This window comes from Trichechus manatus, unplaced genomic scaffold (genome assembly GCF_000243295.1).
Source record: "Trichechus manatus latirostris isolate Lorelei unplaced genomic scaffold, TriManLat1.0 scaffold00107, whole genome shotgun sequence".
Classification (NCBI taxonomy): domain Eukaryota; kingdom Metazoa; phylum Chordata; class Mammalia; order Sirenia; family Trichechidae; genus Trichechus; species Trichechus manatus.
The window spans coordinates 8,837,020-8,860,291 of NW_004444043.1; the positions used below are offsets into that span (position 1 = coordinate 8,837,020).

At 38.7% G+C, this 23,272-nt stretch overlaps 1 protein-coding gene across 1 annotated transcript in view; it reads right to left on the reverse strand.

Moving 5' to 3' along the window:
• The window catches only part of TMC1 (transmembrane channel like 1), a 126,098-nt gene that overhangs the window by 84,661 nt on the left and 18,165 nt on the right, over positions 1-23,272 (reverse strand). Inside the window, exon 5 of the mRNA XM_012557529.1 lies at positions 20,060-20,094. Within this exon, the coding sequence (XP_012412983.1) occupies positions 20,060-20,094 (35 nt within the window). The remainder of the gene's footprint in view (positions 1-20,059; positions 20,095-23,272) is intronic.

Sequence of the window (23,272 nt, forward strand, 5' to 3'; positions counted from 1 at the left end):
GAAATAGACATACCATTCGATCCAGCAATCCCACTCCTAGGAATATATCCTAGAGAAATAAGAGTCGTCACTCGAATAGACATATGTACACCTATGTTCATGGCAGCATTGTTCACAATAGCAAAATGATGGAAACAACGTAGGTGCCCATCAACAGATGAATGGATAAACAAACTATGGTACATTCACTCAATGGAATACTATGCAACGAGAAAGAAAAACGATGAATCTGTGAAGCAACTCATAACATGGATGAAACTGGAGGACATTATGCTAAGTGAAATAAGTCAATCACAAAAGGACAAATATTGTATAAGACCAAAAGGTCGGCAGTTCAAATCCACCAGCCACTCCTTGGAAACCTTATGGGGTTATGGGGCAGTTCTACTCTGTCCCATAGGGTCTCTATGAGTCAGAATCAACTCGATGGCAACGGGTTTGGCTTATGTGTTATTGAGAAAAGACAGGAGTGAATCACCTAGTAGGCACTTCATAAAATCTTGATCTGATTTAAACTAAAAATCAGGTACCTTGGTATTATGGATTGAATTGTGTCCCCCAAAAATATGTGCTGGAATTCTAACCCCACACCTGTGGATGTAATATAATATAATTACTTTTCATAGCACAATCTATTGTTATTTTAATGAGGCCATGTCAGTGTAGGGTGTGTCCTACACCTAATCACTTCTGAGTTATAAGGAGCAGCATACACACAGAGACAAGGCAGATGTCACATGAAGATTACCAAGGAACTGAGGAACACCGGGGCTACGGGAAGCTGAAAGAGACAATGATCTTTCTCCAGAGTCGACAGAATGAGGGAGTCTTCCCCTAGAGCCAGTGGCCTGATTTGGACCCCTAGCCTCCTGAACTGTGAGAAAATAAACTCTTATTCCTTAAAGACCCCACTTGTGGTATTTCTGTTACAGCAGCACAGTGAAACTAAGACACTTGTGTTCTAACCCAGCCCCTATGATTTTTCTCCGTGACGTTGCCCATGTTTTTGAAGCTTTCTCTACCCAAAGTTCATGCGTGTACTACTTTACCAGGAAACGTGCATTGGCCCGGAACTCACACATGCCTGAGCGGGTGCTAGCACAGATTCTCTCAGTTACTGGGCACCTTTAACAGGTCAGGATTTCCCACCAAAGAAACAAATGGTCGGGCAACTAGTTCCCTGCTTGCCAGTGTGCTTGTGAGAATAGGCAAGGTCATAGATATGAAAGTGTTGACGGAATTATTATCTAGTCAATTTTATATAAGGTTTGTTTTGAAACTTCGAATTTGTTCCAAGGTGATTGATACATTGTGGAACAAGTTGAGCATAATATGAATTTTGTATTTGCTTATGTGTGATTTTCTCCATGAGAAACACTAGGTGAATGCAGAAAATGGCACCCAAATGAAATACGCGTACACCTCATCTACCAATTCCTCAGGCCACTGCTCATGTTAAAAAGCCACACTCACTCACAGCTGGTGTTACAATGACCTTCCTCCTACCATCTCAAAGTAACTCGAAAGCTGCAACCCTTCTCATACTCACTTCCAGAAGCAAACTTCAGGTTTGCCATATTTATTGTACAATTTACGTATTTCTTAATCATGTAACGTGTAAAACATTGCTGCCATTTTTATTGTTCTTATTCATTTATTCACTCATTATTTTTGCAGTCCCTGGGTGGGGCAAACAGTTAATGCACTAGGTTGCTAACAGAAAGGTTGGCAGTTTATCCCTGAGGGACCAAATTGCTGGGCTGAGGGCTGTGGGGACCATGGTCTCGGGGAACATCTAGCTCAATTGGCATAACAGAGTTTATAAGAAAAGGTTCTACATTCTACTCTGGTGAGTAGCATCTGGGGTCTTAAAAGCCTGTGAGCAGCCATCTAAGATACTTCACTGGTCTCACCCCTTCAGGAGCAAGGGAGAAAGAAGACAACAAGTTACAAGGGAAAGATTAGTCCAAAGGACTAATGAACTACACCTACCATGGCTTCCACCAGAGTAAGTCCAGTACAACTAGATGGTGCCTGGCTACCACCACTGACTGCTCTGACTGGGATCACAACAGAGGGTCCCCAACAGAGCTGGAGAAAAATGTAGAACAAAATTCTAACTCACAAAAAAGGACCAGACTTGCTGGCTTGACAGAGACTGGAGAAACCCCAAGAGTATGGCCCCTGGACACCCTTTTAGCTCAGTAATGAAGTCACTCCCAAGGTTCCCCATTTAGCCAAAGATTAGACAGCCCCATAAAACAAAACGAGACTAATGGGGAACAACAGTCCAGGGACAAGAACTAGAAGGCAGGAGGGGACAGGAAAGCTGGTAATAGGGTACAGAAGGTTGAGAAGGGACAATGTTGATATGTCATGGGGTGGGTAACCCTTGTCATAAAACAATATGTGTACTGACTGTTTAATGAGAAAATATTTGTCCTGTAAATCTTCATCTAAAGTACAATTAAAAAAAAAAAAAAAAACAGAAACTAAAGATACAAGGGAAAGATTAGTCCAAAGGACTAATGGACCACATCTACCACAGCCTCCACCGGACTGAGTCCAGTACAACTAGATGGTACCCAGCTACCACCACTGACTGCTCTGACAGGGATCACGATAGAGGGTCCCAGACAGAGCTGGAGAAAAATGTAGAACAAAATTCTAACTCATAGAAAAAGACCAGACTTACTGACCTGACAGAGACTGGAGAAACCCTGAGAGTATGGCCCCCGGACTCCTCTTTCAGATCGGTAATGAAGTCACTCCTGAGGCTCACCCTTTATCCAAAGATTAGACAGGCCCATATAACAAAAGGAGACTAAAGGGGCACAACAGCCCAGGGACAAGGACTAGAAGGCAGGAGGGGACAGGAAAGCTGGTAACAGGGAACCCAAGGTCGAGAAGGGAGAGTGTTGACATGTCGTGGGGTTGTTAACCAATGTCATAAAACAATATGACTACTAACTGTTTAATGAGAAACTAGCTTGTTTTGTAAACCTTCATCTAAAGTACAACAACAACAAAAAAAGAAAGGTTGGTATTTTGAGTCCACCCAGATGTTCCTTGGAAGAAAGTTCTGGCAATCTGCTTCTGAAAAATCAGCCATTGAAAATCCTATGGAACACAGTTCTGTTCTGACACTCATGGTGTCACCATGAGTCAGAATTGACTTGATGGCAACTGGCTGTAGTTCTGTTCCTCTTTTTTTTTTTTTCCTAATGTGTCACTGATGTTTCTGAGTATTGTGCTTTTATTCTATTTTCGCTAAGAACTCTGTAGGATTTATTGCCCAATTTTTAAAGAACCCATGTATCAGCGCAGTGGTTAAGAGTTCGGCTGCTGATCAAAAGTTTGGCAGTTCGAATCCACCAGCCACTCCTTGGAAACCTTATGGGCCAGTTCTACTCTGTCCTACAGGATCACTATGAGTTGGAATCTACTCGACGGCAACAGGTATGTCACATTATGATTACAGAACTTATTATAATTCAATTTTTGAATCAAGAATTTTGAAATTCATAAAACCAAGTATACATAGGAGCTATCACATCAGTCCCTATTATAATAAGCATTTATATAAGCAAAAAATCAAAAATTCTTCTTAGCAGTAAAATTAAAAGTTGTTTTTCAAATGTAATAAAGTCCCTACTTTGTGTGTATGCCCACTACTCTATTTATTTAGCAAGGAGCCCTGGTGGCACTGTGGTTAAGAGGTCGACTACTGATCAAAAGGTCAGGAATTCAAGCCCACCAGCCAGTCTGCAGGACTAAAATGTGGCAGTCTGCTTCCGTAAAGACTGACAGCCTTGGAAACCCTACAAGGCAGTTCTACTCTGTCCTGTAGGGTCCCTATGAGCCGGAATCAACTCAGCGGCAGTGGGTTTTTTTTTTTTTTTTTTTTTTTCGGTTTTATATATTTAGCAGATAATAATTTAGAATACATTCTGTTTGGCTTACAAGAGTTATATTGCTTTGTAGATGAGTGGTCAGTTAGAAAGCATGACCTTGTTCTAAGCAGTCAGAAGTGTAAGGAAATAGCTATTCTACTACACATTTCTGCCAAGATTTTAACATTTGTGAGCTGATGATTACGTTACAAGAACATTAAACTAGCGAGACCTAATAGAGAGAGGGAGGCCAGTGTTGAAATCAAATTAAAATCACTACAAAATTAATTAGAAATGCATTTGGTAATATAGAATCTTATTTAAGATATACTAATAAGCTTTTGAGGGAGCCCTGGTGGCACAATGGTTAAGTGCTCAGCTGTTAACCAAAAGGTCAGCAGTTCGAAGCCACCAGCCACTCCTTGGAAAACCTATGGGGTAGTTGTACTCTGTCCTATAGGGTCGCTATGAGTCGGAATTGACTCCACAGCAGTGGGTTTGCTTTTTTGGTTTAACAAGGTTTTTGTCAGTTATTATAAATATCATTTTCTTTTGAACAATCAAAACAAGCTTTTATTCTTCTTTTAAATTCCTAAGTTTTCCTTTAGTTTCCCGAAAGTTTCATACTCACTCCCAATCACTAACCCTCCCTACCCTCAACATTTATGTCCTGACTCTGATTTTCAGACTAAATTCTGGACTCCATTCTACTCCACTTAATCTCAGGTGGATTTCTTCTCTAACGCTCTACTCCCTCCTCCATTCAGTGAAAACCTCCTCACCACCAAGTTTCTTACCCAATGGACAGCCATTCTACCTACTTCCCGCTCCCCACTGCCCACCCTGCCTGGAATGACTTGTTGTTGTTGTTAGGTGCCGTCAAGTCGGTTCTGACTCATAACAACCCTATGCACAACAGAAAGAAACACTGCCTGGTCCTACACCGTTCTCACAATCATTGTTATGCTTGAGCCCATTGTTGCAGCCACCATGTCAGTTCATCTCATTGAGAGTCTTCCTCTTTTTCACTGACCCTCTACCTTACCAAGCATGATGTCCTTCTCCAGGAACTGGTTGCTCCTGATAACATGTCCAAAGTATGTGAAATGAAGTCTAGCCATCCTTGCTTCTAAGGAGCAGTCTGGGTGTACTTTTTCCAAGACAGATTTATTCACTCTTTTGGTAGTCCATGGTATAGTCAATATTTTTCACCAACACCATAATTCCAAAGCATCAGTTCTTCTTTGGTCTTCCTTACTCATTGCCCAGCTTTCGCCTGCATATGAGGTGATTGAAAACACCATGGCTTGGGTCAAGTGCACCTACCTGGAATGACTACTAGAATTCAAACCATCGGAAATGTGGGGGATGACTTTAGCAAGGGTCCACATGGTGGGGGAAGGCATAGCATGAGTTTAGCAAGAAGAACAGATTCTTGATCCTCTTATCTGATGCTATTGGGATATAAGGAAGCCCCCTTGCACTTTGGAGGTCTAGAAGAGACATTGGGCTGAAAGAGGTCAGTGACTGAGAGAACATGCCTTTAACCCTATTTTCAGGGCTGACATTTGCAATGAACTGGTATGAATTCAGGGAAGAAGAAAACTAGTGTTGCCCAATCCAATTCTCTTTAATAACAGAAAGTTTTGTACCAGAAGACAACATCTTTCATTGTACAATTAAAACAAGGTATAAAAAGAAAAAGAAAATATCCAACATGGAGATAAACATTGACTGATAGTCATCACACTGAAATGCCCATGACAAACATCAGAATGCAAAAAAGTAAAGAACTGAGTCTTCAGAAAACTAAGTAGCAGGACAATTCCCCCCCTCGTTTTCATCCCCCCTCTAGTTAATCCATTTTCCTACTCATTTGGCCTTATCTGGATAATTTAAAGGGGTTTTTCTATACGGCTTAGATGAAATAGGCTTTTGTGGAGAAATTTTGGCTATCTCTTGGCTTCAGATTATCCAAACATCTCATTGAAAAATGTGTGTCATCCCCTTGAATTGCATTCAACAAAAGCGACCCGCCAAGATGTAATCCAGTCTTCAGGTCTCAGAGCTCAAGCAAGCCTTGGTATAATATGCTCAGATCTCTGAGCTGTAACCCCAGACCCAGGGATAAATAATTGAGTGAGGTCTACTTAATGACAGTAATACCTGGCCTCATAATTCATTTATCAACCCCTTGTGTTGGTAATTAGAATAATAAGGTTTCATGGGCTTTCAAGAATCCTTTCACAGTTAGTTGAAGGAGCACACTTTGGTCTAACTTACAAAATAGATAATTTACCCATCATAACATGTGATACAACCCTGATTACACGGGGGAGGTAGGACATGCTATGTTGCCTTTGACACGTTCTTGTCGCAGGAAACATGCTTCCCATTTGGATTAGGTTAAGTTGACTTTTGTTTTGTTTTCAGTTTGATGTAGGATTGACTGGCCAATCTATTGTTCAATTAAATAAAAGGCATTACAAAACTGGTCTTTAGGACAATGGTAATAAAAAATTGTACCATGAATATTTCCCAGTAAAGGGATCAAAAGACTGAGAGATCCTCTCCTAATAAGCTCTATCTTTAAAAAAAAAAAAAAAAAAAATTACCCAATATTTCAGAAAACTCTGTTCCTGAAATATTATTAAGTAACTCTAAAAGAAAGTTGCAGAGGTAACAAGCTACTCTAACATACAGAGATTGAAAATAAGAACTATAGGCCTCCTAGAAAACATAATTCCAAAATTAGATTGGTGGAATGATTTGAAATTATCCCCAGTACTAGAAGTGACCCCCCACGTGTCTGTCAGTTTGTCCTACTATGGTGGCTTGTGTGCTGCTGTGATGCTGGAAGCTATGCCACCAGTATTTCAAATACTAGCAAGGTCACCCATGGTGGACAGGTTTCAGCTGAGCTTCCAGACTAAGACAGACTAGGAAGAAGGACCTGGCAGTCTACTTCTGAAAAAAATTAGCCTGTGAAAACCTTATGATTAGCAGCAAAATATTGTCTGATATAGTGCCAGAAGATGAGCCCTTCTGGTTGGAAGGCACTCAGAAGACAACTGGGGAAGAACTGCCTCCTCAAGTAGAGTCGACTTTAATGATGTGGATGGAGTGAAGCTTCCAAGACCTTCATTTGCTGATGTGGCACGACTCAAAATGAGAAGAAATAGCTGCAAACATCCATTAATAATAGGAACATGGAATGTACAAACTATGAATCTAGGAAAATTGCAAATCATCAAAAATGAAATGGAATGCATAAACATCAATATCCTAGGCATTAGTGAGCTGAAATGGATTGGTTTTAGCCATTCTGAATCAGACAATCATATGGTCTACTATGTCAGAAATGACAAATTGAAGAGGAATGGCATTGGTGTTTATCATCAAAAAGAACATTTCAAGATCTTTCCTGAAGTACAATGCTGTCAGTGATAGGAAAATATCCATATGTCTACAAGGAAGACCAGTTAATATGACTATTATTCAAATTTACACACAAAACACTAAGAACAAAGATGAAGAAACTAAAGATTTTTACCAACTTCCGCAGTCTGAAATGGATCAAATATGCAATCAAAATGCATTGATAATTACTGGCAATTGGAATACAAAAGCTAGAAATAAAGAAGGAAGATTGGTAGTTGGAAGATTTGGCCTTGGTGATAGAAACGACTCCAGAGATCGCATGATAAAATTTTGAGAGACCAATGACTTATTCATTGCAAATACCTTTTTTCAACAACATAAATGGTGACTATACACATGGACCTCACTGTATGGAATACACAGGAATCAAATCAACTACATCTGTGGAAAGAGACAATGAAAAAGCTCTATATCATTAGTCAGAACAAGGACAGGGGCCGACTGCAGAATGGATCATCAATTGCTCATACACAAACTTAAGCTGAAGCTAAATAAAATTAAAACAAGTCCTCGAGAGCCAAAGTATGATCTTGAGTATATCCCATCTATATTTAGAGACCATCTCAAGAACGGATTTAACGGATTGAACACTAATGACCAAAGACCAGACGAGTTGTGGAATGACATCAAGGACATCATCAGTGACTAAAGCAAGGCGTCATTAAAAAGACAGGAAAGAAAGAAAAGATCAAAATGGATGTTAGAAGAGACTCTGAATCTTGCTCTTGAACGTCAAGTAGCTAAAGCAAATGGAAGAAATGATGAAATAAAGAAATGAACAGAAGATTTCAAAAGGTAGCTCTAGAAGACAAAGTATTATAATGAAATGTGCAAAGACCTGGAGATAGAAAACCAAAAGGGAGGAACACACGCAGCATTTCACAAGCTGAAATAACTGAAGAAAAAAATTCAAGCCTCAAGTTGCAATATTGAAGGATTCGACAGGGAAAATACTAAACACCACTGGAAGCATCAAAAGAAGATGGAAGGAATACACCAAAGATATCAAAAAGAATTGGTCGACATGCAATCATTTCAGGAGGTAGTATACGATCAGGAACTGATGGTACTGAAGGAAGAGATCCAAACTGCACTGAAGGCATTGGGAAAAAACAAAGCTCCAGGAATTGATGGAATGCCAATTGAGATGTTTCAACAAATGGATGCAGCCTTGGAGGCGCTCACTCATCTATGCCAAGAAATTTGGAAGACAGCTACCTGGACAACCGACTGGAAGAAATCCATATTTGTACTCATTCTAAGGAAAGGTGATTCAATAGAATGCAGAAATTATGAAACAGTATCACTAATATAACACACAAGTAAAATTTTGCTGAAGATCATTCCAAAACTGGTAACAGCAGTACACTGACAGGGAGCTGCCAGAAATTTAAGCCAGATTCAGAAGAGGATGTGGAACAAGACTTCATTGCTGATGTTAGAGGGATCCTGGCTGAAAGCGGAGAATATCAGAAAGATATTTACGTGTGTTTTATTGACTATGCAAAGGCATTCAACTGTGTGGATCATAACAAATTATGGATAACGTTGCAAAGAATGAGAATGCCAGAACACTTAATTGTGCTCATGAGGAACCTCTACACAGACCAAGAAGCAGTCATTCGAACAGAACAAGGGGTACTGCATGGTTTAAAGTCAGGAAAGGTGTTCGTCAGGGTTGTATACTTTCACCATACTTATTCAATCTGTATGCTGAGCAGATAATCTGAGAAGCTGGATTATATGAAGAAGAACAGGGCATCAGAATTGGAGGAAGACTCATTAACAACCTGCGATATGCAGATGACACAACCTTGCTTACTGAAAGTGAAGAGAATTTAAAGCAGTTACTGATCAAGATCAAAGACCACACCCCTCGGTATGGATTACACCTCAACATAAAGAAAAGAAAAATTCTCACAAGTGGACCAATAAGTAACGTCATAATAATGGGAGAAAAGATTGAAGTTGTCAAGGATTTCATTTTACTTGGATCCACAATCAATGCTCATGGAAGCAGCAGTCAAGAAATCAAATCACACATTACATTGGGCAAATCTGCTGCGAAAGATCTCTTTGAAGTGTTAAAAAGCAAACATGTCACTTTAAGGACTAAAGTGAGCCTGACCCAAGACATGGTATTTTCAATCGCCTCATATGCATGTGAAAGCTGGACAATGAATAAGGAAGATCAAAGAAGAACTGATGCCTTTAAATTATGGTGTTGACGAAGAATATTAAATATATCCTTATATTCAGAAGAACTGCCAGAAGAAAGAAAAAATCTGTCTTAAGAAGTACAGCCAGAATGCTCATTAGAAGCAAGAGTGGTGAGACTATGTCTCACATTCTTTGGACATGTTATCAGGAGGGACCAGTCCCTGGAGACGGACACTATGCTTGGTTAAGTAGAGGGTCAGCGAAAAAGAGAAAGCCCCTCAAGGAGATGGATTGACACAGTGGCTGCAACAATGGGCTCAAGCATAACAACGATTATGAGGATGGCGGAGGACCGGGCGGTGTTTTGTTCTGTTGTATATAGGGTTGCTATGAGCTAGAACAGACTTCACAGCACCTACCAACAACAACTAGAAGGGATGATTCAAAACACATGTTTTTATAAAGTAGCTGCTGTTGGCAATAGTTGTAACAATTAAGATATGCAGATGCTTTATCTGTAAAGTGGAGATAATAATAGTAGTTATTGCATAGTTGTTGTATGCTTTGTAGGAAATAATATACGCAAATGTGCTTACCTGAAAAACATAAACCAAACCCATTGCTGTTGAGTCGATTCCTACTCATAGCGACCCTAAAGGACAGAGAAGAACTACCCCTACAGGGTTTCCAAGGAGCAGCTGGTGGATTCAAACTGCTGACCTTTTGGTCAGCAGCCACGTTCTTAACCACTGCATACCTTAGTCCATGACAAACAGCAAGAACACTATAAATATTATACTAGCAATAATACTAATAAAACCTGTTGCTGTCGAGTCGATTACGACTCATAGTGACCCTTTAGGACAGAGTAGTACTGCCCCACAGGGTTTCTAAAGGTTAGCAGCTAAACTCTTTAACCACTACACCACCAGGATTTCCAAATACTAATAGGCTGACTTTAATTCTTATCCTGAATCTCTAAAATACAAAGCTGAGATAGGACTAGCTACTCCCAGGAAGAATCCCACAGAAAATCAGCCATTTCCTCTGAGATTGTCACCCCAACGAGATGTGGTCACAGGCCTGGTTCTAATGGAAAAGTTGTTATTGTTAAGTAAGCAAAAGAGGATTCAGTCCCACATTTGAAACCCGTGAAGAGGGCCCAGTTGTTGGACTTTAGAATTCCTGTTATGATGCAGCCTAGGAGAATGAAGTGAGACAAAGGCTCTAGCCCAAGTCCTGCTCAGTCATGCTGTGCTCCTGCCAAGAGCTCCCAGGGAGTCTCTGTAATAATAGGCAAAAAGAAGGATCTCTTATACACCAGTGTTCATTGCAGCATTATTCACGATAGCCAAAAGGTGGAAACAACCCAAGTGTCCATCAACAGATGAATGGGTAAACAAAATGCAATATTCAGCCAACCAAAAAAGGAATGGAGTTCTGATGCATGCTATGATGTGGCTGAACCTTGAAAACATTATACTAAATGAAATGTCAGACACGAAAGACAAATATTATATTAACCCACTTACATGAAATATTCAGAATAGGCAAATGCATAGAGACAAAAGTTTATTTGTGATTACCAGGGGCTGGGGGAAGAGGGAATGGGGAGTTACTGTTTAAGAAGCACTGGGCTTCTGTTTGGGGTGATGGAAAATGGATGTGATGATGGTTACACAACATGGTGAATGTAATTAATGCCTCTGAATTAAAAATGGTTAAGATAGCACATTTATATAGAGACAAATTACCACAATACAAAAGGGGGCGATATCTCTCTTTTTTTTTCTCTCTCTCCCAGCCAAAGAACATCTGAGGATATCGTTTATATAATTTCTCCAATTGCACTTTGCCTCAGAAAACTGCACATGTTCTCTGTCTCACTAAATTTTAAAATGTTATACTTGAGGTACATTCTTTTCAATTCTGTGAGCTGTATCTCATGGTATAATGGAGTCATGGGTTTGAGTCCTGCCTCTGTCATATACTAGCTGTGTGATCTTGGGAGAGTTACTAGACATCTTTGATCCCAAGTTCCCTCAGGTGTAAAATGCAGGGATTTGAACCTGAGAATTGGCATTTCCACCTGTCTTAGTCAACCAATACTGCTATAATAGAAATACCACAAGTGGATGGCTTTAACAAAGAGAAGTTCATTCTTTCACAGTCTAGTAAGCTAAAAGCCCGAATTCAGGGTGTCAGCTCCAGGGAGAAGGCTTTCTTTCTCTGTCAGCTCTGGAGGAGGTCCTTGTCATCAATCTTCCCCTGAACTAGCTGCTTCTCCTCGCAGGAACCCTGGACCCAAATGACAAGCTCTGCTCCTGGTGCTGCTTTCTTGATGGTATGAGGTCTCCAACTCTCTACTTGTTTCCCTTTCATTTTATCTCTTGTAAGATAAAAAGTAGTGCAGGCCACACCCCAGGGAAACTTCCTTTACATTGGATCAGGGATGTGACCTGAGCAACGGTGTTACATTCCGCCCTAATCCTTTTTAACCACAGGCAGAGATTATGATTTATAACACATAGGAAAATCACAAAATGGAGGACAACCACACAATACTGGAAATCATGGCCTAACCAAGTTGACACATATTTTGGGGGGACACAATTCAATCCATGACACCACCACAGATATACTGAATCAGAATCCACATTTTAACAAGATCCCTAGGTGATTCTTGAATCAGAATCCACATTTAACAAGATCTCCAGGTGATTCTCATAAGAATCTGGGAATCTTGTTAAAATGTAGATTCTGATTCAGTATATCTGGGGGTGGAAATGCAAATTCTCACCAGGGGATCCAAAGGAAAATAATCAGTTGGATGCCTTGGTAAAATGAGATCAGCAACAGTAACAGTAGCAACAGCTGACATTCATTAAGTACTTGCCAGGCTATTTATTTCCATCAACTCATTTAATGTCCACAGAACCCTGTGGGGTAAGAACAATTATGATCCCCATCTCAGAAATGAGGTAACTGAGGTTTACATGAAGTGTCCAAGATCACCCAAGTAGTAAGTAACACAGTTCAGCTGGGATTTGAGCTTAGTGTCCCCAGTCGCCCCAGAATAATACCATCATTAACCTCGTGGTAAATAAGGGCACAGGATGAGCAAAGCAGTACCTGGCACACTGTAGAGAAGTGGTAGCTTTTACTGTTATTCAAAGATTTATTTTTCTGGAGAAATGTTGATGATATAATGTACATTATTCTTATAGCTAGGTAAAAATTAGTGTGCATCGGATGGCCAAAGACTAGGCAATTATGCAAATAATTACTTCATCCATTTTTCCAAATTTATTATAATATTATCATACATTTTTTTTACAGTAATAAAAATTTAGATTTGTTTGTTTGTTTGCTTTAAGGCACTGTGCCATAATGCACAAGAAAAAATATGGTGTTCTGTGACTTCCCACAGAAACCTTGGTTGCTCGGTGGTTACAACACTCAGCTGCTATTCAGAAGGTCGAACCCACCAGCTGCTCCTCAGGAGAAAGATGTAGCAGTCTGCTTCCGTAAAGATTTACAGCCTTGGAAACCCTACGGGGCAGTTCTATTCTGTCTTATAGGGTCGCTATGAGTCAGAATTGACCCCACAGCAATGGGTACAGTTTGGGTGCCTTACCAGAAAAAATTTGTAAACCCATTAGGAAGCCAAGATGTAGATAGATATTCAGGGTATCATCTCATTACTACCAAATGAGTAGTAGTAAAAGTAAATGCTACAAGATTCAAATGAGCAAGTGGAGGGGTTAGAAGGATCCCTGAACAAAGGGAAGATTCAGCTATATGGTTGAGGGAGCAAGAAAGACATTTCAGTGCAGAGAACGGATGTGAACAAAGGCAAAGAAGTGGAAATGCACCTAGAATCTTCAGGTGAGCAATGAAGAGGGCAGTCTAAATGCTTCAGAGAAGGAGTCTGAATGCCCAAATGCCAGATAAAGCCATGTGGAATTCATTCTTATGTCACTAAGGACTCAGAGTATTTTTGAGCAAAAAATGCTGATGTGTGCAGAACAGTGCTATAAGAAAGATGTATCAACAATGATATTCAAAAAGAATTAGAGGAAAACAAAATTAGAGACTGACGAAACTTAGATTCTAATTCATCTGCGCTTTTAGACATGTTGTTTCTTCTTTCTGGAATGCCCTTTCCTTTTTCCACCTCTTTTTTGCGTTTTCGTCCTTTTCAGTTTTAAGAGTCAGTCCAACACTACAGCTCCTCCACAGGGCCTTTCCTGGTCCTTTCTTTCCAGTCCTCCCCTCCACTCCCAGGTCATGATGATTTAACCCCTGCCTTAACATAGCGTAGCCCTGGTGGCAAGATGGTTAATTGTTTAGCTGCTAACCAAAAGGTTGGCAGTTTGAATCTACCAGCTGCTCCTTGGAGACCCTATGGGGCAGTTCTACTCCTTCCTACAGGGTTACTATGAGTCAAAATTGACTTGGTGGCAATGGGTTTGGGTTATTTTGGTTCTTTATATAGCAGTTATCCCACTGTGTTTTATTTTCTGGTCCATGTTCACCATTGCATTGGGATTTCCTGAGGACAAGCTCTGTGTTTTATCTTTAATTGCTCAGTACTTAATGTGACACTGGCACAGAACTGAATTTCAACAAATGCTAATTGAATGAATAAACGCCAGTAAGACGACAAGATGATAGTCGAGCTAGTGGTTCCTAAACCGCCTGCACTTTAGAATCACCCCCGGGGATCATCTAAAAATTCCAACGTCCAAGGGCCCCGCCCCACCACTTAATGACAATCTCTGGGGCACAGGCGTTAGTACTTTTTAAGCTCCCAAAATGATTCCCATGTGCAAACAAGTTTGGGAACCAAATTTGGAACTAAACCAAACCTAATTTGCTGCAACTACTAAATTTAAGAGTCTTTGCATTGGTCAAGCAATTGTTGGAGGATTGGGCTAAAAAACTACTCTATCATATGTAATTGTTTTGCTGTCTCCTTGAATTGGCTCTACATATTTTGAAGCTTGACAAAATGTCTTTGGTGAATAACTTTAATTTTCATGTCCCTAGCTCACTCTTTATCTCCGTTATCCCTATAAGCATTAACAGTTGCATGCATGTTTATACAGCCTCTTAACCTATAAGTCTGGCTTATTTCATATACTTTCTTTTATATAGCACTACTTCACAGATAAAACATATAGTTTTAGATTGCTAAGACCTCTACACTTTTTATCATCAACAAACATTAGAATGTCTTGTGCACAAGGACTTCTTAAGGCAATTCTTTTACTAGCTCTGATGAGACTCATGGAATTGTGTCAAAGCCACACTTGGGTGAACATGAGTAACTAAAGAAATGCTTGGGTGAGTCAAATTGGTATTAAATTCAAAGTTACTAACCCTAGAAATTCTTCCGACCTAGGATGATGTCTTTGCTCCCTGCTATGAACCAGTGCTGATTTTCATGGCTGGTTTCAATATCAAATAAAGACTCAAACCCACTTAGTCATAGTCTAGAGGTCAGTCAAGCATCTCAGAGCAAGTTTAAATGAATCAAGGGAGAAACAACATAGCTGAGCTTTAGTGGCTTAATAAAAAAAAGCATACCAGATACTCTTTTTATCCTAATCAAGGCTTTTCCCAACTCCACTCTGTACCTGCTTGATTTAAGGTTCAATCTATGGTTTAAAAAAAAAGAAAAAAAATCCTTTATATTGTAGTAGCAGGATACTGTACAGTTTGCACCAGATACTTAAAACTTGTGCTGAATAACACAAGTGAGGATCGTGCTTCTTATTTCCGTCATGTATATGAGACCAAGATGGCAGCACCTGCCCAAAAGCAATGACGAGAAGGCAGGAAGGGACAGGAAAAATGGGCAGATGGAAACGGAGAATTGGGGTGTGGAAGTGGAGAGTGTTGATACATCGCAGGTATTGCAACCAATGTCACACAACAATTTGTGTATAAATTGTTGATTGAGAAACTAATTTACTCTGTAAAGTTTCACCTAATGTACAATTTAAAAAAACAAAACAAAACAAAACTTGTGCTGAGTTTGAGATATTGGTAGCAGCATATACTGGCTTTTCTTCATAGAAGGACACCAAAAAATTCCATTATCAGCACAGACACTGTACAAACAAATTACTGCAAAGAACTCTTAAAAAAAAAAAAAAAACAGTTACCGTCAAGTCAGTTCCAACTGATGGCAACCATATCTGTTTCAGAGCAGAATTGCACTCTACAGGGTTTTCAGTGGCTGTAATCAAATGGTTGGCAGTTTGAATCCACCCAGAGGTGCCTTGGAAGAAAAGTCTGGTGATCTATTTCCAAAAGATCACAGGTATTGAAAATCCTATGGAGCGTAGTTCTACTCTGAAACACATTGGGTCTCCATGAGTCAGTATCGAGTCGACAGCAACTGGTTTTTTGTTTTTTATTTTTATTTATTTTTTTGGTAATCTTTCGAAGTAGATCACCAGGCCTTTTTTCCAAGGCACCTCTGGGTAGATTTGAACTGCCAACCTTAAACATTCGATAATGGTAACTTTATAAATGACTCTCTGAATCTTCTCACTAAGATCTATGGCAGGATTGGATTTTGGTTATTTTGTTTTTGTTTTTATGAATTGAGCACTTAATTAGCAATACTAATACCTGAAGGTAAGGGTAGTACTATGTGGACTGCAGAGAACTGAGCCATAATCCTAAGGCATTGAGGTACATAGGTATCTCCCAGCCCACTTCTCTGTTTTAGTGTTTAAGTAGAAATGAGATTTGGGAAGAATGTGACCTTAAAGCAATAAAAGAATCTTAAGACCAGAAGCCCAAGAGTTAGAAGAAAAGCTAAATCTAAAATCTTAACTACTTTCACCACCAAAGATCTGCAAGATGGTAGTGTTTCCTCTCCACCCTTTACTGTGGGAAAATTATTCTTAGAAGTAGGTAGAAATAGCACAGAAAATATGGATCGCTATACATAGCTGTTAGAAGGACCCACCCAAAATTCTGGCAATAGACAAATTTGCTTTATTTCTATCCTTCCCTCATTCTCCCTTTTACTTAGGTTTCTTTTTTTTTTCCAAAGTATTTGTTAAATGTGTTAATTGTGCTTAGCAATGTGCTAAGTGCTTTGGAAGAAAAAAGAAACACCTGTGGATCCCTTTCTGAAGCTGAAACTCTATTAAGTAAAAATGAGATGTAGACACATAAAATAGTTACATCACAGTGCAAGACAGCCTTGAAGTGAAAAGGGTGAGGGAAATTGAGACTTGAGAGCTTATGGAAAACCTGGTAGATAAGAATTCAACTGGACACTAAGGGACTGATAGAATTCCAGTGGGCAGGGAAGGCATGCTAGGCATTGGTTTGCAGGAATTTCCCCAACAAAGGAGCTATTTCCACCATGAATCATACGTACAATCGCATATTCTTAGATACACTAGCATTCGGCTCTTCACGAGGCCATTTACATGGCTTGGTAGACAGACTGCTAATTTTGCCTGGTTCATAAGTATTCTAATCAAACACGTTCTAATGAATTCCGAACACTGTGAAACAGAAGGATTCACAGCATTGCCTCAGAGTGAGAAGAGCCATTCTGCTTTTCAAGTTTGTATAAAATGCTTCTGCACAATACGGGCACATTCATATTTATTCATAGAAACGTTAAACATTTCTAATTAGTACGAAATATTCTTTCAAAATGTAGTGATATTTAGGAGTGCTAAAGGCCTTCATTTTTTACTGGAACATGGTGTGTTCTGCCTTTTGATCCACGAGTGGGTAAGGACTTTAAAATTATGGCAGTTCAGTGGGCTCTGCAAATAACCAAGACAAACTGGTAAATGTGAATGCTTGCCACTTGGCAAACTTAAATCTAAAGGTCTGTCCAAAGCACCTGGAAACACAGCTTAGATGAGGTCCCCCGTGGAATACGCTAAACTCCTATATGAACTAGTCTTCCAGCAGAGTTGAATTGGATTCCTATTATTTCACAGTTTACTTCCCTAGCCTCCCTTCTAACCTTTCCTGATCCCTGTGACCAAGAACTGGTTAAGAAATACTATACTAGCATATGCATAAAATATAAAAATCAGTTAGCTTGAGTCATGCATCTACATGCTGATACCTGAGCGTGTATGTGTGTGTATACATATATATATAAAACCAAATCCAAACCCATTGCCGTCAAGTCGATTCCAACTCATAGCAACCCTATAGGACAGAGTAGAACTGCCCCATAGGGTTTCCAGGAAGCGGCTGGTAGATTCAAACTGCTGACCTTTTGGTTAAAAGCCAAGCTCTTAACCACTGCACCACCAGAAACATACACATATATATATGCATGCATAAATGTACACTCGTGCATATATATGGCCAAAGCATCACTAGCACAACTCTTTGATAGAAACGATTACTATTATTTTAATATTTCTAATTTTCATGACTGCAGAAGGGAATCTTAGATACATTGTATCAGAAATATAAAATTATTCCCCTTCCCCTCATTCAATTTATGATATTCTAATATAATGTTCTCCAAACATTTGCTTTTATTAAGTGCATTTTAATAGGGCTTAATCATTTTTGTCTTATAGCAACAAGCTTATCTAAGGACCCCCAAATAGGATTCCAGTTGCTGTTGAGGCCCTGGAGGTGCAGTGGTTAAGAGCTACAGCGAGCTATGACTGCTAACCAAAAGGGTGGCAGTTCAAATCCACCAGCTACTCCTTGGAAATCCTATGGGACGGTTCTACTCTGTCCTGTAGGATCGCTATGAGTCAGAATTGATTTGATGGCAATGGGTTTTGTTTTTTGATTGGCTGTTCTTTAGGCATATACATAAAGACCTCCTCAGAAATGTCTTGGTTATTCTCTTATTACAAACTGGGTAGTTGAAGGGCTATCCCCACAATAATTACCTTAACTGAGATCTGGAAGACGCTTCCCAAAAACAAGGACACATTTCCCAAGCTAATCCTACAAGTGCTTATTTTGTGCTTATCAGGTACACCTTTGTTTTCCATATACTTTGAATGTATGGTATTACACCAAATTTATTTAAATGCATTCCTAGATAATTTTTAAGTGCCAATTAACATATTTTTCCTTTTAATCACCTTTCAAAGATAACATTATATTTATGCATAGCCTAATAACAAGTTGTGAAAATTAGCTGTTACTGATAGCTGAAATTCTACTTAGTGCAAGTTAGCTAATTAGTTATTTATCAAAAATTGTTGGTGGTAAGATTCTCTGGCAAGCTGAACAAACTGTACATCTTACCATATACATTAACTGATAATTCTCTATGAAATTGGTTATGAGGAAATTTAATTAATTGAAAGATAACAGTAACCATACTTTATCTATCTGGAAGCAAACTTTAGTAATTTCTCATACCCAAGATTTATTATTATTATTAACTATAATTATTATCTTATACCATATTTAAAAAAAAAATTTCCTTTTAACTTTTGGATTATTCAAATTATGGATAATTAGATGTTTGTGGAACTTAGTTGAGAAGAGTGATTGCCAAAATTTTTGGAAAACATCTTTAAATATTAGCATTTTTAGAACCATTTTTCCAATGTCTAAAAATTTTCTTCCACCACCCATCTGGGCAGAGATTTAGACTGATTTAACAGGCCATGTGCTTGGGATTAGATAGGTGCAGGAGACATACATGCCTTCATAACCCTATAAAAGAGATAGGAACAGTAGCCTACCAGTCACATGAAAAGCCTGCCAAACAGAACATCTCAAGGTAACTATGATAAAATGGTGCAATGTAGCTAAGAAAGATTAAACAAATAATGGAACAAATGAAGCAGATTTTTGGTAGACAAATTCGTATTTATCCCAAGTGTTTTAGCACTGACTTACTTAACCATTAAAAACATTTCTGAAATACGTAAGTCTGGGAGGAAGGGGGAACAAACAATTTTTGCTTTTGGTTCCTTACCATGTACTTTATAGGAGAATTTCAAAATATTATCTGAAAAGCAGTATTGAAATTAACTGCAATAACTTGCTAGACACTCATAATAGCACAGCATGTATCAATAGGCTAAATCCTGGGACAGGGATAATTGTCAGGGACATTGTTCTTGTTTAATAGAAATATGGATGATGCAGGCCTGATCTACTACTAGTTGGAAAGACTTATTCTAATGTAATGAAAACGATGATGCAAGCAATTGTGACAGATGAACTCTATCGTGAACGGTAAGCCAAAAGAGATTTTTTATCTCAACCAAGAATTGATTTCTCTCAGACAAAAAAAATTTTTCCTCTTTAAAATGAATTAAAAACGAAAGAAAAGAGCAGAATAGTAGGAGAAAGGGGGAGAAGGATTGAAATTCTCTGTGCATGCTAACAGATTTGGGAGAAAATTCTGGAATTTAAAATGACAGGTATTTATCAGGGTGTTAAGACAAAAACAAGGATAAAAGGTTATTAATGAACTTCAGACCTTTATTATAGAAGAATGTCCTTCTTACAGGCAGCTCTAGTTGAAGCATTTCATTGTTGATTATAGATTAAGAAAAATGAAAAAGAAAGTATATTACAGCATGACAAACAGTTCTTTCTTTAGCTTCCACTCCTAATTTTTCCCTCTATTATAAGCTTGGTTAATCAAAGGGCATAACTAGATTCCCCAATGGGGCGCTGAAGCAGAACTGCTGTGAACTAGTTCTTAAACTGTTGGTAGACTGAAACTGGTCATAGTGAGAGTATTTACACCGTGGAAATTGGCAAACACTACAAATCAAAGCTTTTTACTAGCACACTCCTGTCCTTTACTCACATATACATCAAAACTTAAAAGGTCCCAGGTATATTAATGATTTTCTTGCCTCATAGATGAGTGTACAACATAAAGAGAAATCACCATTAACACTGTCACCACACAGGAAACATGAACTGAACGTCTACTATGTACAGAGCACTATGCTAGGCTCTGAGGAAATAAAAAGCTGTAACACACCTTTCCTGTCCTGAGGAGCTCAAAATATAATCTGAGGGGAAGGTGATTCACAACAATTTTAAAAATGCAACACAAAATAATATCACAAGAGATCCAAATGAATGATAGAGTACTTTCTATGGGAGTTCGTAGAGAAAAGAGACAATACTTCATGAAGGAGATAGAACTCAGCATAGGGCACAGAAACGATGAGACAAGACTGGCATGAAATGAGAAAATGTACTCAGCATGTCTAAAGAAGAATATGAAATTCATTTCCCTGGAAAGCATGGTTCGAATGAGAAGTAGTGTGGCACAATAGAAAAAGCATGAGTTTTTAGGGATGGACAAACCTGGATTTGAATCTTCAGCTTGACAGCTATTAGCTGCCTGAGATTACTTCACCTCTTGTCAATTTCAGTGTTCTCATCTGTAAAATGGGGATAATTACTTCTACTTTCAGGTTCTTATGAGGATTAAATTAATTCATGTACAAAATCTCCTAGCACAGGATCTGACACATAGAAGACACTGGGAAACAAACAAAAAACTATCATCTGGAGACGATTTTGTCCGTCTCCAAAACCTCATGGTCGTCATCATCAATAACTAATGAGAAATCTGTTTGGAAAGTGAGCTGGAAGTCAGGTTGTGGAGCACACTGCATTTTTAAAGCACAAGTTTTAACTTTATTCGTTACTAGGGAGACATTGAAGGGATCTGAACATAGAGATGACATGTTCAAAATGGTATTTAAGAAGAACATCCTGGCTATAGCGCACAGACATTGACTTTGTAGTTACACAGCCCTGAGTTCTGTAATGGGAGCTTGCTGTATTATTTGAGACCATTCAGTTCTTTTATCAGGACGGATGGAGCTCACAAGAATTCTTAAGCATAGATATTAAGGAAGCTAGTGTCTCATAATATTCAGGCGAATTTCATTGGCAGGATCAACTTCATGGGCCTGTGACATATACTGTCCTATGAGACCCGACTCTCAGAAGGAACCTGTCCTTGGTTTAATGCTCTTCAGTTGTCATTTTGAAATTCTTAATAACTAAGATTCTTAATCATTTTTGAACAAAGGGCCCGACATTTTTATTTTGCATTAGATCCTGCAAATACGTAACTGGTCCTGCACATAGGATGTAAGTATAGTTAATAAGTAAATTGTAGCATGTAAGACAAGGGCATAGTTTATAAGATGTGTTAAACACAGATAGTAAGTTAGTAACCTGTAATATATGCCAAAGAAAAACAGACAATAGAAAATATGATGAACACACATTAATATTACAGTTAAAAAGAGATGGAAAGACCAAATCATAATCCTGCTACTTTGGGGCTGACTGCTGCTAAAGTGGCCACTGACTTGATAGCTCCAACAGACAACTCCCAAAAACATTGGGTCAGGGTGCTACAAAGCTCAGAATTTAAAGCAGTTAGTAGAAGAGCTAAATAAACATTTTTTGTTATAAAAATAAATGATTTTAAAATGCCTTCTACCCAAGAGCCAGTCAAAATTATAGTTGTAAAATTACAGTTGAAGTATAATTTTTAGACTCCTAATTTGTGGACTCATGAAATGTTAGAACTGTCCCCTCCCCAAAATAAGCTTCTTTAAATATCCAGTTAAGTGATATTTTAATTTTTTTCCTTATTTTAATAATCACAAATGTACTCTTTCTTCAAATGAGCACTTTCTATACTTTCTATGGAAGTACATTGTGTAGAAGAGAAAACAGTGGGTTTTCTCTGGTTGAAGCTGGTGTTGTGGCTCTCCCTCTTAACTCTACCTCCCTTGCCCTGAAGTAATTTCCCCAAACCACTTGAACTCTGGGGACAGCAGTTTGAAAACCATGGGCCACAATCCAATCCCTTCATTTTATAAATACATAACTTGGGGGCCCAGAGAGGTTAAGTTAAAGGCAGGGCTTATAACAGAGTTCAAGTCTCTTAAATTTCAGTCCAAAACCTAGTCCAGTATAACAAAATAAGGTGATTGCTTATTTATGTTTAGCCATGAGGGCTTTAATCTACCACCCATAATGTTCTGATATAGTTATAGGTTTTAGGTTTCAGGATGAGTAATTAGTAGACTGGTTATTTTCCACTCAGGTGTTTTATTTCATCTGTGGTGTCTGCTACCAAGTTAGGTAGGGAAGACCTAGCCATCCAACTTCTGAGTTAAACCTATGAATACTTGAAAAGAGATTATTCTTAATATTATGACCATCAGATAATTTTAAGTTAGATTACTAACATTAAATAGGAATTAATTTACTTTCAACCAATTGGAAAATATATCACTAATCCCCTTTTTCTCTCCCTATCCCCAGCATACATATTTTCACCCATTTAATGAACCATCCACAAAGAGAGTATCCTGCTTTATTAAGTTTACTGTTTCTCAGAGTTGAAGACAGTGGCCGTCAACACTGACTGCGTATCAACGACCATTAGAGTAAAAAAGAAAAATACACATCCCTGGTCCTGGACCAGACACACCTGCTCCTCCACCCAGAGATTCTTATTCAATAGGTTTAAGGTCACACTGGTGTGTGAAACTGTAGTAACATACAGTAAAACATACATGGAGGGACACTGTTCCATAATGAGAGTGGAATTGATGTTAAACCCTAAGGAAGTGATTTCTTTTCAACCCTATAAAGCCAATTCTGCTGCCCTAAAAATGTTGCCTTTCAGTTCCTGAGTCATGTTTGAGAGTCCATAAGGATTTGTAACCAATTCCTAGAGCTTCTTGAGTATGTATTAACTGCCTGTTTTAACCATATTTTGACCTTAAGCCCTA